Below are 16,023 nucleotides of genomic sequence, written 5' to 3'. Positions count from 1 at the left end.
TAGATGAAAAAATATGGCGAATACTCAGTTAGCAAATGGATCTCAAAAAGATTCACAACTACTAAATCTTAGGCATCAAACTTTATGGCCTCGTGCAAATTGGGCATTTAGCCCCAGTACTGAGCGATATTGGCACTTACAGCTGTATGCACTCAGGCACAGGTATTCCAGCATATGGCCAATAACATTAGTACCACTCGGTACAGTGTCCAGTCCTATTTTTCATTATATAGACTTGTACAGGCTGGGGGTGGTAGTGGGGCTGGACAGTGCACCTTACCTTCTAGCTGCAGGAAGATGCCAGAATCCTAGTGGCCAAAAGCCCAGTGTGCATTAGGCTTATACTGTTTTGGATAAAATTAAGTTAGTTGGCCCCAGTCGCTTTTCATTTAGCTGTGAGGGGTCGTTGACTGCATACAAAACAAATTTCCATAGGAGTGTTTACACTTTGGAAAAAGCTTTAAACCCATTTAACTGGGCTGAGGTACTTCACACAAATATGTAATTATGCTTATAAATTTTGGAGCTTTTTTTTGTCACCTAGTGATCCTCCCAATAATGCACAATAATGCACTTCCTGTCCTAGGGTGGAACACTCGCTCACTGTATTGTATCTATGGAGAAGCAACATTGTCACCTTAGGAAAGGAATTGTGATAAAACGAAGGGGCACCTTCCCATCTCTTTATCTCCACAACAAAGGAGAAAAGCGTTCTGTAGTTCACAGAGGTGACCCAGGCAGAAAGATAAGTCTGATTTGGATAACACTGCAGAATGCAATGGTCAGCACAACATTTATCACTTTTTGAAGAAATATAATGTAATTCTTTCAATGGAAGCAAGAAATAAGCTTCTGCACACTGATGACATCACATAGATCCTTGTTTATTAGATGTACTGTACTCCATGAGTAGATGAAACGTGTTAGAAGGGAGGTTCCAGGGGTGGGGAATGTTGCCATGGTTTTTAGCTTGCATAAACGAGGATCTGTGTGATGTCCATGGTGTACTGCAGCTTGTTTCTTTCTATTTTTTCCTCTGTGTCTGAAGCATGGACAGCGCCGTATGTCACCCGCACCTGGAACTTGAGGAAGTCATCACACACCTAATACATAATGCTTTTAATGGCATAATTTAAAAGCCAGAGGTCAGTAAATAAACAAAGTTAATTTTTAAGTTTTAAATGCACTTTAAGTTCCTTTAAATACAAAATAACAGGTGTGATCACATGATGACCACTGTGCTCAAACTTCATAAAAATTGTTATGTGTGTGTGAGTGCTGTTCTATGCAGCCAACCAAGGATGCCCACAATGAACACAAGCTGATGTCCAAGGGGATGTGTCCGTGTTAAGAATATAGCACAGCAGTAATGGCCAATTTTCAGGCAGGCTGGCTGATCATAAAATCGTACATTGTTGTCAAATAAGGATACAGCAATAAGTCTCCTTTCTTAGATAGGACATGTACAGCTCACACAGACTTACAATACTCTAACAACACACACACCAGCCATTCAGGCATGTGCCTGAGCTGCTAAACTGCCACTCTTCCCGCTATTATGTATGTTTAGTTGCCTACTTGTCCTACTTACCACAATCCCATTCATCAGAACTATCAGTACAATCCACTCGACCATCACACCACTGGTCACGGGATACACACTTATGGTTTGCACATTCCAGTTCATTATGTGTGCAGGAGGCTGTAGAATGAATAGGGAATCATGAACATGCTTCACGATCATGTGTCTTTACAGGTCCTCTTTTATATAACAACTGTAAACAACTTACAACAATTGGTCTCTTCTAGCTGTTCGGGGCAATCTGGAAAGCCATCGCAGATCATGGAATACTTGATACATATCTTACTTCCTGGACACTCCCAGAGACCTCTCTCCGCACAACCTTCAAGGTTAAGAACAACATTTAGGAATCACGTTTCCAATAACATTCAAACATTTTTCCAAAACCAATTAGCAGCACAGAGGGGTCCTGACTTTGCACAACCTGCACTTCTTTTGTATCATTTTATATCGTATGATACTTTTGTATCGTATGGATTCTTAAAAAAAAAAAAAAACGACTTAAAATAAAAAATATGGCCTTTAGATTAAATGGAGCTCACAGAACATCATTAGATTTCACTCCAACAGCATTTAAACTACTTCTGTAGTACAAATGCTTCACAATTGAATATCATACAAGACTTAAAAAATAAGGGAGGAGTTAACATGGCAGCCAGGGCACGGAGGGAGCCACTCTCTAACACAAGGGAACGGCTCTGTATGACAACAGTACGATCTCATGCACACAGGCATAAAAATATGCCACTTTTACAGGCATCCAGCATTTTTTTGCCTTAAAACGCAATTTGATGTTAGCCTATGTCAGAGGCGTAACTAGAACCTTAGGACCCTGGTGAAAGAAACCATGAAGGGCCCCCCGGACATGTGGCCGGGGCCCCTTCCTTAAAGCCTGGGGCTCTTCCCATTGATCCTGGAGCCCTTTACTCTGGTTGCGGGGTCCTGCAGTTCTGCAGTGGGCCCCCTTCCTGCCATCTTGGGGCCTCCCCACAGAGGTGGAATGCCAGGGCCCAGTTGCATGTGTGACCTTTGCGATCCTGGAAGCACACCCACTGGTGTCAGTAGTTTTTATTTTTCGGTATTTCCGATTGCATTATTTTTTATCATTTTATTTTATTTTTTTACAATGTTACTGACTATGACTCTTTCCATTCAGAAAAGGAAGGAACTGGTAAATTACATATTTACCGACTCCCTCACCCCCCGCCAGGAGAACACAATTGCTCGGTGGCATTGATTCCCCTGTCAACACTGTGTTGATGGGGGAATCAAGCAAATTTCCATGGGTTGCAAAAAAAAAATTCCCTCAGTCTATAACAGGGATCCTGTGTTCCTCCTCTTTAGGAACACAGGTCTCTATGTTCATCCAGCAAACCCATCTCCCACACATTTAGAAAGGACCCCTAGGGACACATTTAATCCTTTGATTGCCGCTGGTTTTAACCCCTTCCCTGCCAGTGTCATTAGTACAGTAACTTGTGCATATTTTTAGCACTGATTACTATAGTAATGTCCCTGGTCCCCCCAAAAGGGTCAAAAATGTCAGTTAGGTGTCCGATCTGTCCACCACAATGTTGCAGTCCAACTAAAAAGCGCTGATCGCCGCCATTAGTAGTAAAAAAATAAATAAATAAAAATTACATAAATCTTTCCCCTAGTTTGTAGATGCGATAACTTTTGCGCAAACCAATCAATATACACTTATTGGGATGTTTTTTTACCACAAATATGTAGCAGAATACATATTGGCCTAAAATGATGAAAAAAATTAGATTTTAAAATAAATTATTTTTTTATTATGAATGTTTTTTAGCAGAATGTAAAAAAATAGAATTTTTGTTAGAACTTACCGTAAAATTATTTTCTCTGAGTCCTCTTGACAGACGCAGTCACTTCATAGTTTCCTCATAAATGGATAATGCGCCACCTACAGGAGTAGACTAGGCAGTAAAACTATTTAGAAAAACTTTTCACTACACACACCCTTAGGGGCTGTCCCCTTAGACATTACCCCAGACACATCCAGCTTACTAATCAGTTTCGTAGCAAGCAGTGAAGGAAAAAGACAACCAAACCCCATAGAGGGGCGGGGGCTGCATCTGTCAGAGGACTCAGAGAAAATAATTTTACAGTAAAATCTTACAAAAATTCTATTTTCTCTTACGTCCTCTGACAGATGCAGCCACTTCATAGTTTCCTCACAAATGGGATGTCCCAAACAGTGTAGGCATGAGGGGAGGGAAGAAACACAACCACTAAACGGTAATGATCCAACAAGGCCAGAAAAAAAACGTAGCCAACAGGGCAACAGAAGCTCAATCAACAGGAGCTAACCCCAAAATGAAAATTCACCCCAGGAAGAGAAAAAAACAAGTCTCTTCAGCAAACAGCAGCCTGCAAAACCTTGCAGCCAAAGGAAGCACCCGAGGATGCCAATAAGTCAATCTTGTAGAATTTTGTGAAAGTGTGTACTGACGACCAGGTCGCCGCCTTACACACCTGAGCCACAGAAGCCTGATGGCGAAAAGCCCAAGAGGCACTCTTGATGGCTCTAGTAGAATGTGCCCTCACAGGGAAAGGAGGAACCTGACCCTTTTGTAAATAGGTCTGTCTGATCCACTTGGAAATGGTTGCAGCAGACACAGCCGAACCCCTACAAGGACCCTCAGTAAGGACAAACAGGGAATCAGACTTCCAAAAAGATTCCATGGCTGACAGGTAAACCCTGACCGCCCGGACCACATGCAGAGTATGCAGAGCAAATTCCTTGGGATGCTTGGGCTTCGCACAAAGTGAAGGCAACACAACATCTTCATTGAGGTGGAAAGCAGACACCACCTTAGGAAGAAAGGATTGGTTGGGTCGCAGAACAACCTTATCCCTATGGACGACCAGATAAGGCGAACAGCAAGACAGCGCTGCCAACTCAGAGACCCTGCGCAGAGGTTATAGCCACCAGAAAGGCAACCTTCTGGGACAACACAGGCAGAGAGACTTCTCTGATATTGTCAAAGGGAGGTCGTTGCAAAGCAGCCAAAACCAAATTCAGAGCCCACGGAGGCAAAGGGGATCTCCTTGGAGGAGCCAGATGATGCACCCTTTGAACAAAGGTGCGAATCAAGGAATTAGTCGCCAAGGGACGCTGGAAGTAAATGGCCAAGGCCGACACCTGACCCTTAAGCGTGCCCAAAGCCAAACATTGTTCCACACCTTTCTGCAAGAAAGCGAAGACCCTTGCCACTGAAAAGGAACAAGGATGTTACCCTTGCAACTCACACCAGGCAATATACCCCTTCCAGTTATGATGATAAATCTTCCTGGAGGTAGCCTTTCGAGCCCTCATCAAGGTAGGAATGATGGCATCAGAGAGACCTCTATCTCTCAACACCTGGCTTTCAACAGCCACGCCGTTAAAGCCAGAGACCCTAAAGCAGGATAGAAGATCGCCCCTTGAGAAAGTAGATCTTCCTGCAGAGGCAGCCGCCAGGGAGGCTCGACGACCATCCTTACGAGGTCCGCGTAGCAAGACCGGTGAGGCCAGTCTGGAGCCACCAGAATCACCTGCACCTGCTCCAATGCCAATCTGTGGAGGAACTTGGACAACAGTTGAATCGGAGGGAAGGCATAAATCAGCCGATACCGGTGCCAAGGCACCACCAACGCGTCCCTGACATCCGCCAGAGGATCTCGAGCCCAGGCCACGAACCTGTCCACCTTTCTGTTGAGATGAGACGCAAACAGATCCACATCCGGTGTCCCCCACCGGGCACACAGGAGGCGAAACACCTCCGGATGCAGGGACCATTCCCCCTGATCCAAGGACTGACGACCCAAATAGTCTGCCTGCCAGTTCTCCACTCCAGGAATGTGAAAAGCGGAGAGAGCTGGAACGTGCGCCTCGGCCCAAGTCAGAAACTCGGCCACTTTCCTGGCCGCCCGGGCACTCATGGTGCCCCCTTGGTGATTGATGTAAGCCACAGCCGTGGCATTCTTGGTTTGAACCCGAACCAGGTGACCGTGCAACCGAGACGCCCAATGTAGCAGGCAGAGTTTTATAGCCCTGAGCTCCAGGACATTTATCGGCAAGGAAGATTCCTCCCTTGACAACACACCTTGGGCAGAAAGAGTGCCCAGAACTCCACCCCAGCCCATCAGGCTGGCATCTGTGGTAATCACCGTCCACAACAGCGGCAGAAAGGACTTGCCCTGGCTCAGAGAGGGCACCAGAAGCCACCACAAAAGCTCCGACCTCGTGAGACGGCTCCGACCTCTGAAGTCTCTCCTCCGGGAGGAAAACTTTTGCTTGAGTGGAGTCCAAGACCATGCCCAGATAATTCAGACACACTGACGGCTCCAGTGCCAACTGCTGGACATTGATGGTCCACCCGAACTCCTGGAGCGTCTGAAACGTGATTGTCAGATCGCCCGACAGAGTGGCACACAAGCTTGCCGGTAGCAGGAGATCGTCCAGATAACCAAGGACCGCAATCCCCTTCTTGCGCAGCAGAGCCAGCACAGGGGCCAAAACTTTGGTGAAGACCCTGGGAGCTGAAGCTAGACCAAAGTGTAATGCCACAAATTGAAAATGTTCCTCCGCTACTGCAAAGCGGAGAAACCGCTGGGGACCTTCGTAGATAAGGATGTGCAGGTACGCATCCTGTAAATCGATGGAGGCCAGAAAATCCCCTTGATTTAAAGACGCCACCACCGACCTGATGGATTCCATCCGGAACTTCTGCACCCGTACAAAGTGGCTCAGATATTTGAGGTCCAGGATAGGATGCACCGTGCCCTCCTTCCTGGGTACCGTGAACAGCTTTGAGTAAAAGCCTCAAAACCTGTCCCGCTGAGGAACCGAGACAATGACACCCTGTGCGAGAAGATCTTCCACAGCCCCCTTGAGATCCCTTAAACGATCTGGGGACAGACGGAGATTCGATGGAAAGAACCTGCTGGACGAGATCAAATTTCAATCTTGTACCCTGTACAAATCAGTTCATGAACCCATTTGTCCTGAATCAGAGACGTCCAGGGTTCCTGAAAAGTAATGCAGACGTCCCCCCACCCCAGAGCCGGGTGAGGGCGTCCCTTCATGCAGAGGAAGACTTGGCCGCAGCACTGGACTGAGAGGCCTTGGGCTTACCTGACCAAGCCTTCTTGTTTCCGCGGGAGGCCTTGAACGGTTTTCCTTTTTCCTGCACCCCGTGGCATGAAAAAGCCCCCGGTGAGCCTTAAAGGAGCGACCCCGCTTACCGCGGGGCGCTTTGCCCTCTGCAGACTGAGGCAGAAGAGTACTCTTACCCCCTGTTAAACCCTGCATCATCTCATCCAAGGAGTCACCAAAAAGGCATTCCCCCAAAAAGGGGAGATCAGGCACGGTCTTCTTAGAGCATATAAGGTATGTGTGAGGAGCATATGGTTATAGATTGCTATTAAGGGTCCCTGTATTTTAATAATACTTGTCTGACCTAACCAGGGCAAGCATACATAAGGTGTTCTGTGCAGGTGTCAGAACTAAGGTTCGGTTAGATGGTCAGTACAATAATTTAGGGATTCAGAAGTAAAATATAAATCATAGCAATTTATTATGAATAATATTTATGTTATTACAGTACCGTACAGATATTGGCTTAGCCTAATTATATGTGACCAGTATAAACATAGAAAACAAAAAAAAAAGACATACAACGTGAAGCATTTAAACATTTAACAGGGTACCGGCCGGTGCATAATGAAATACATCATTAGGGTATTGGTAATCAAATGTAATTATTCTTAGTGGTAGATTCCGTTTCTGTATCCTCCTATGATGTGTGTCTGTGGACTTGTGGGGGGAAGTTTGATAATCAGATTTTTATGCTTGATATAGCAGAGTGGGTAAGTGGTGGGTGGCTGCGGTAATTTTTCCTCCACTTGATAGCATTTACACTGTCCGAGGGTATGGCAGTATTCTTTTCCTCTTTGCTCCTGAGTCTATGTTGTGACTCGTGGTTAGGTCGGCAATTGCCTAGATTTCCAGCTATTACCCTCTCAAAGTGTAAATGAAGTGTCAGGTTTCAGCGGCTCAGAGGCTTGGGGGATGGTTCATTAGTGTGTTTGGTATGTCCTTAGTAAGTTTGTTATTAAGGAGATCTTGCAGAGTATCTAGATATCTCCTTTTGTATTGGCGGCATTTGATGGAGGGGTGTCAGGCGGTTTTAAGTGAAACACCGTTTCTTGGGGACTATGCAGAGTGTGTATCTGTGTTTATACATGTGGGGATAGTTCCAGTATATGGCTCAGTCTCATCAGAGACACTCTGTCAGCCGGGTGGCTGATTCTTCACCCCTCTTCCTGGACGGTGTAGTGTTTCCACTTACCTGACCTTGATCTCCTTGCCGCGCCGCTCTGCTTCCTGTCCTCCGCTACGATGCCGCTGAAGTGCCCGGTTCGTGTGCTGATCCCGATCCGCCGGCTCCCGTTAACTCCTCCGCCGTCCACGTCTGTGACACTGGGATAATCAGTGCTGTGTTCTTCTATGATGGCTCCTCATTGTTCACAGATCACAGCTCTCCCCTGTAATCCTCCAGCCAGGGATCAGCACCTTCTCCACAGCCACACCAACTCACTCCCTCTCTATTCATAAGCTCCGCCTCCTGGAACTATCCCCACATGTATAAACACAGATACACACTCTGCATAGTCCCCAAGAAACGGTGTTTCACTTAAAACCGCCTGACACCCCTCCATCAAATGCCGCCAATACAAAAGGAGATATCTAGATACTCTGCAAGATCTCCTTAATAACAAACTTACTAAGGACATACCAAACACACTAATGAACCATCCCCCAAGCCTCTGAGCCGCTGAAACCTGACACTTCATTTACACTTTGAGAGGGTAATAGCTGGAAATCTAGGCAATTGCCGACCTAACCACGAGTCACAACATAGACTCAGGAGCAAAGAGGAAAAGAATACTGCCATACCCTCGGACAGTGTAAATGCTATCAAGTGGAGGAAAAATTACCGCAGCCACCCACCACTTACCCACTCTGCTATATCAAGCATAAAAAGCTGATTATCAAACTTCCCCCCACAAGTCCACAGACACACATCATAGGAGGATACAGAAACGGAATCTACCACTAAGAATAATTACATTTGATTACCAATACCCTAATGATGTATTTCATTATGCACCGGCCGGTACCCTGTTAAATGTTTAAATGTTTCACGTTGTATGTCTTGTTTTTTTGTTTTCTATGTTTATACTGGTCACATATAATTAGGCTAAGCCAATATCTGTACGGTACTGTAATAACATAAATATTATTCATAATAAATTGCTATGATTTATATTTTACTTCTGAATCCCTAAATTATTGTACTGACCATCTAATCGAACCTTAGTTCTGACACCTGCACAGAACACCTTATGTACGGTCTTCTTAGAGGCTTGGTCCCACGACCAGCTCTTTAGCCAGATCATGCGGCGAATAGACACATCCTCCTCACCAACAGACTTTGAGGACAGAGATCCCTTTGGGAGGGCATTGTCCGTGGCAACCAAATCAGGTCCTGAATCAGAGGACTGAGAGGGCATCGGCCTGTTACTAGCAGTGACTTGGTTCATCACAAGATCCACGCTAAAGTTTTTAGGGCTGCAGACAGAGACACTAGAGATGGTGATCTGGAGGGTCCAGATGCACAAATAAAGGCAGAAGGGGAATATTCACCTTGGGACTCCACGTTGCATAAAGTGAAAAAAATTAGTACACTGGCCCTTTAAATCATGATCGCGGTTTGCACCACATTGCCAGGCTACATCCGGAGTCCCCCTTTAATGTAACTAAGTATCCTGACAGGAGCAAGGTATGTCTGAGGAATGCCCCAAGGATTAAAAACCCCTTATAGTGCCAGCAAACCTGAGAAGCAGCCGCTCTGCCTGCAGTCTTCAGTGTGAGTGAGGAGAGGAAGTGACGAAACAGCACGCCGCCCATACAGCACGCTTGCCCACACTAAAGATGGAGCCCGGAAACGGCACCAAGCCTCAGGAAAATGACTGCTTCCCTCACAGCAAGTCAGCCTGATGCCCACAGCCAAAATGGCGGCTGACAACGGCGCCAACCATACAGGGAACCCAGGAATGAGGCCACCACAGGGATCCACCTATGGGGACCCCCCCCGACAAGGTAACAAGACCCCCCCCCCCGGATAGGCCTGAGGGATCTTTGCAGAGACACACAGCCTGCTATCCCCAGGAGTGGGCCCCATCTTCCCTGTCACAGGGACACAGGGGACGCAGCATCACTTACCATACCATGGACCGGGGAGTTCCGTTCCGAAGCAGCTCGCCTCCCACCCTAAGTGGGGGTGCTGTCAGCCAAGAGGTTACGCTGCAACTCAGGGCATTCCAGGTTGATGCATCCCAGTGATGCATCCATTCGCAGGCTCGTCCCCATCCACCGGGGCTATGTCATGGCGAGGCCTGGGCGGACCACAACCTGCGCACGTTCATATGCCGAGCAGGGAGACCATAAGGATCTATATTATCCAGTGTGAAACCTCAGCCCGGCTGTCACTTGTTGTTCACCAGGAGGATCCCCCTGACACTAGCTAGTGATAGTGAGTAAGGAAAAATAAACAGAAACATTTCTCAAAGAAAATAAAAACTGAGACCGGAGTCCGAGCAGGGGAAACCTGGGTCCACTCCTAACACTAGGCAGCAAGAGATTGATTAGTAAGCTGGATGTGTCTGGGGATAATGTCTAAGGGGACAGCCCCTAAGGGTGTGTCTAGTGAAAAGTTTTTCTAAATAGTTTCACTGCCTAGTCTACTCCTGTAGGTGGCGCATTACCCATTTGTGAGGAAACTATGAAGTGGCTGCGTCTGTCAGAGGATGTAAGAGAAATATTGTTTTTGTTCAGAATTGTCGCACTTTTAGGTTCATAGCGCAAAAAATAAAAATCGCAGAGGTGATCAAATACCACAAAAAAAAGCTCTATTTGTGGGAAAAAAAAGAACATCAATTTTATTTGGGTACAGCGTCGCACGACCGCGCAATTGTCAGTTAAAGTAATGCAGTGCCGCATCGCAAAAAATGGCCTTTTTATTAAACGCTTGCCGACCGCCGCACGACTATTTACTGCGGCGGTCAGCCCCTCACAGGCAGAGCGACGTAGTACTACTAGCCTGTGAGGGTCTAGGGAATGAGCGCGCGCCCCCGGAGGCGCGCTCCCGTGCGGTCACGGACCCCCCCGCGCGTGTGACCGGCGGACCCGATGTCCGCCGGTCACTCGGCGATCGTCGGTGCAGAGGGAGAAAGTCAGGCGGCTGATGTAAACAAGCCGCCTGTCATTCTCCCCTGTGTAGAAACAATGATCATACGGTTCTACTATTTAGGACCGTTGATCATTGTTCCTATAGCTCTAGCCACAGCCAATCACAGTTAGAATCATAGTTACATAGTTACATAGTAGGTGAGGTTGAATAGACAATAGTCCATCCAGTTCAACCTGTGTAGGTGTGTGCGGCTGTAATCATCTAACATAGCCCTTAATGTCCTGATCCTTGAGATGTACGTCTAAGAGTCTTTTGAAAGTCACCATACTACCCGCAGAAACCACCTCTTGTGGTAGACAATTCCACAATCTTGTAGCCCAGTAAAGAACCCTCCTTGTTGCCTAAGGTTAAAACGCTTCTCCTCTAATCGCATTGTATGTCCTCGAGTCCTCATGCAATTCCTTCGAATGAACAGCTTTTTTTCTAAGCTGAGATCCCCATTAAGATATTTATAAATTGCTATCATGTCCCCTCTCAGACGTCTCTTCTCCAGGGAAAATAAATCGAGCGATTGCAGCTGCTCTTCATAGTTAAGGTCCTCCAACCCCCTAATCAGTTTAGTTGCCCTTCTCTGGACTCTCTCCAGCTCCAACACATCCCTCCTGAGGACTGGCGACCAGAACTGGACAGAATACTCCAGATGCGGTCGGACCAAAGTTTTATAAAATGGAAGGATTATAGTCTTATCTCTGGAATACATCCCTTTCTTTATGCATGCTAATATTCTGCCGGCTTTGGAAGCTGCCGCTTGACATTGCATGCTGTTGCCTAATCTATCATCAACCAAGACTCCCAGATCTTTCTCCATTTTTGATTCCCCCAAGGGTTCCCCTCCTAACGTGTATTGTGTTTTTATGTTTTTAGTCCCCAAGTGCAAAACCTTACACTTCTCCACATTAAACCTCATTTGCCATGTCGTTGCCCACTCCGTAATTTTGTCCAGGTCATTCTGTAGGATATCTGCTTCATGCTGTGCAGTTATTGCCCTGGCCAATTTTGTGTCATCTGCAAAAACTGATAACGAACTACTGATCCCGTCCTCAATGCTGTTTATGAATAAATTGAACAAGGTTGGTCCCAGGACTCACGCCCCTCCCTCTCAAATAAAGTTAACCCCTTCACTGCCAGTGTAATTTTACAGTAACAGTGCATATGTATAGCACTGATTACTGTAGAAATGTCACAAGTAACCCCAAAAGTGTCAAAAATGTCAGTCAAGGGTCCGATCTGTCCGCCGCAATGTCGCAGTCCCGCAAACAAAATCGCAGATCGCCGCCATTACGCGTTAAAAAAAACAACAAAAATGACAAAAATCTTTCCCTTTGTTAGTAAACTTGATAAATTTTGCGTAAACCAATCAAAATACGCTTTTTGCAAATTTTTTTACCAAACATATGTAGCATAAAACAAATTGGCCGAAAATGTTAAAAAATTTTGATTTTTACATTTTTTTGGGGAATTTCATATAAAAAAATGTGAAAAATATTGTTATTTTTGCAAAATTTACGCTCTTTTTTTGTTTATAGCGCATGATCAAAAAATCGCACAGGTGATCAAATACCACCAAAAGAAAGCTCTGTTTGTGGGAAAAAAAGGACGTCAAATTCGTTTAGGTACAGCGTCGCATGATCGCGCAATTGTCCGTTAAATTCACGCAGTGCCGAATCGCAAAAATCCCCCTGGTCGGAATGGGGGTAAAATCTTCCAGGGCTTAAGTGGTTAAGGGGGTAAAACCTTCCGGTCCTGAAGTGGTTAATGGTTGACTACAACTAAGGCACCTGGCTGTATCTACCAAGTGATTCGTTTTTTTAAGGCTGATGCTTTGCCACTTTAAGGGCATTATGTATAAATGTAATAGAAATAGATAGCAATCTAGCCGAATCCTTTTATGGTAATAGAGACATGACCGGCTTGGATAAAGAGAAAGGAGATGTTTGTCTTTCTTGCATACATGGAATATGAATGAGACCTTGAGCTGTGAGGAGCAGACAGTTCCTCTGCGGCACGTTTCGCCACGGTCACACAAATGTCACGGTGACACTGGTAATTTTCCAGCTGTTGCAGTGCCTTCCAGATTTATAGAAATTGATAAGAATTGACTGGAGAGGGGAAGCAAGACAAGGCTTTCAAAACAAATTTGATTATCTTCTTGAAAGCGACTTTTATCCAGAGTTCTGCAAATAAAAGCATTACATTTCTATGCCATGTGGCCTGCCTTGGATGAAAGATTACAGCAAATGGCATGTAACAAATCAGTAACAGCTTTGTTCAGAATTTCACTTTGTTCAAGACTTGAAGCATCGTAGATACATGTGAAAACATTGGATACATGTATTAAAAGAAAAAAATATTTTTTATGTACAGTTTAAAGCAATGTTTACCTATCAGTTAGCTGAGTGCAAAAGTATATTTTAATTAAGCATACTGTAAACTATAATAAGAACCGAGTAAAGTAAACTCTTCATGAGAAAATGGGGGCTGCCACTGCTCCTTTTGAAAATGCTCGTTACTTGGCTATTATGCTGACTCATTGGTATGAATACACTCTGAGCCACTGGCCTGGAATAAGCATACAAATCAGGGTTATATTATGTCTTTATCTGCATTTTTGTTCTGGGTTGAAGACTCAAAGTGTAATGGTAAAGCGTACTGGGCCCCCCACAAAGCTGCGTGAAAGAGCAAAGATGTCATGTTGTTCAGAATTCAGCCATGACAGTCTGTAACCCTTTTCTTCATCCCCCCAGGAAGCATCTGGAACATGACACAAAATGATAGCTGATGCCAAAACCTCCTCATCAGATCAGGACAGATGCAAACCCTCTCATGCCTATTAGCCAAATGCCCACTTAGTCAGGAAACCCTAACAAAAATGTCTGACTTGCCTGCTTGAGTGACTGGAGTTTTTACAGATACCTGCCAGCTCTCCCCCCTTTTGTAAAAACCGTAGCAATACACATTCCTGATAGACTGGTTACCAGCCAAGACTCTAGAACGTTAGTATATTTCATAACTTATGAAATAATAACAGCACAGCCAGAATAAGGATATACCGTATTTACCTCCCTCAGTTAATTTGTAGAGTTTTAAGTCAAAACACCCCTATATTAGCTGATATTGGGAACCACTGGAACGCCTTATTCCTCCTGGGTAAAGTAGACCCCCCAAACCTGCCATATTTATATGCATTTTGAAGCTAACTTCATGCTGGACAATAATTTGCAGATTAGCAGACTGTGACCTGTAGGTATTTGGAGATATTATTACTTATAGAAAACAGTACCTGGGATACAGTCATAAACACAGTGACATCCCAGGGCCACTCCGCTTAATTGGTCAAATGGTCTCTGACAATACCCCCTTAATGCCAAAGAAAAGTGGACTGCAATCACATTGCTCAGCTCTCGTGTTCTATCAAATGAAGAAAGATCTGACAAGTTATGAGAGCCAATATATCACCTTGCTCACTAACTGAAGTCTGCTGAAACCAGTACTTGCAAGTATTTTTATTTTCAACTCTTTTTATTTCTATGTTGCATTTATTGTCACTTTGTTTCTTTGTAACACTTTTTTTGTAAACATTTTATTTGCACCATTTTTTACTTTTTCATTATTAAATCATATTTTGAAACGTGTTAATACTGTCTCTAATGCGCTAACGCAAATGAAAAGAGTCCCTGTCTCTTTAAGAACGTTACTGTAATGTAAATCTCTAAATACACCAGTCTGTGGGGATAGTGTGTGGTACAGACGTTTATTCTAAAATCATAATTGTCATTTTGAAGGGTTGAAAGCTCAAAGCTATCTGGGGGCAGTTTGGGGTTTAAAGGGTTAATTGCTTAGTTAATTGAACCCAGTAACAATCACTCTCAGCCTGATGCCACTTAGATTGTGGTCCTGCGAGCTGGAAAATCCATGTGCACAGTGAGGCTGAGAGTGTCATTGTTGCAAACCAGTGACAAAGCTGTGTGAGATTGACTAGTCGTTTGTTACCAGTCAGTAAAAAGGGCAGTGGTCTGACCCATGTTTGTCACACCAAGTATTAAAGCAAGAGGCCCAGCACGAGAGCCAGGCAATTTGCATTTTCAGAAGAAGTCAGCATTGCCAGCTTCTGAGTTTCTTCTTTCAGGATTCACCCACATTAATTGTATTGATACACACAAAACCTGATGCCTACTAAAGGACTGACTGGCATTCATTAGCATAATAAGTACAACCCCTATTCATCGCAATACAGGATGTCATGCATGCATACATTGGACCAGGTTCAGGCAATATTGCTGTACACAGGGATGCACAGAGGTGTAACTGAAAAGTCACAAGGTGGTAGTCCAAAACCACAAAGGGACACTTTATATATCATACAAAAACCCCTGATGGTCTTATTCAGCCCTTTACCAAAGTCATATGCAATGTAATTTGTTTTAGCCTAAAAAGTGTACTGGATGCTCAAACAACTCATAACAGCAAATATAAAAATATATGAAGATATTGAGAGAAAATATATAAAGAAAAAAAATGATAAATGAGAGCGCATAGAAGTCACTGGACCCCATGACCTCATTGTCCTGGGGAAAGTTATATTGTGTGTGCCCCCTATACCTTTATTCTACCATAAAGGATTTGTGCAGCCAGTATAAATGCACAATAATTATATCTGGCATAAATAATGTGATATTCATTAACAATTATCATTTCAACCTTATCAGGAATCATATATATATATTTTATTTTTTAATTATTAATTTAAAAAAAAACTCATAAAAATAAGCATTTAGCAGATCATCTATGTGACAATCACACCAGATGCATGGCATTGTAAACACAAATCAGTACACGAAAGTCGTGACACTTCCAGCATGAAACAGACCAATTACATAATCACTGACCTCTATGTAGAAGATAAAATTGTAAATTTAGAAGAACAATTTCCTCATAATCTCAATTAAACCAGGGTGGGTTGACAGAGCTCTGATAGCGGACAGTCCTCATTTTACCAATTATACAAAACAAGAACATCATACAGCACAGTTAAAAAAAAAAAAGTTTGGTAGCGTAAGGAGAGGACAGAAAAAAAAATAATAAAATAAAAATAATAAAATATGTGGGGGTGCTGTCATG

The 16,023-nt window shown here is 44.3% G+C and overlaps 1 protein-coding gene across 1 annotated transcript in view; it reads right to left on the bottom strand.

The window, feature by feature from the left end:
• CORIN (corin, serine peptidase) overlaps window positions 1-16,023 on the bottom strand; it is a gene marked incomplete at its 5' end in the record, with an annotated part of 372,660 nt that overhangs the window by 73,353 nt on the left and 283,284 nt on the right. The window contains 2 exon segments of the mRNA XM_082265807.1: window positions 1,592-1,702; window positions 1,791-1,904. Of these exon segments, the coding sequence (XP_082121933.1) occupies window positions 1,592-1,702; window positions 1,791-1,904 (225 nt within the window).

This window comes from Pelophylax lessonae (genome assembly GCF_965119305.1).
Source record: "Pelophylax lessonae genome assembly, chromosome: 1".
NCBI classification, from domain to species: domain Eukaryota; kingdom Metazoa; phylum Chordata; class Amphibia; order Anura; family Ranidae; genus Pelophylax; species Pelophylax lessonae.
This window is presented reverse-complemented; position numbering and strand designations above follow the sequence as displayed.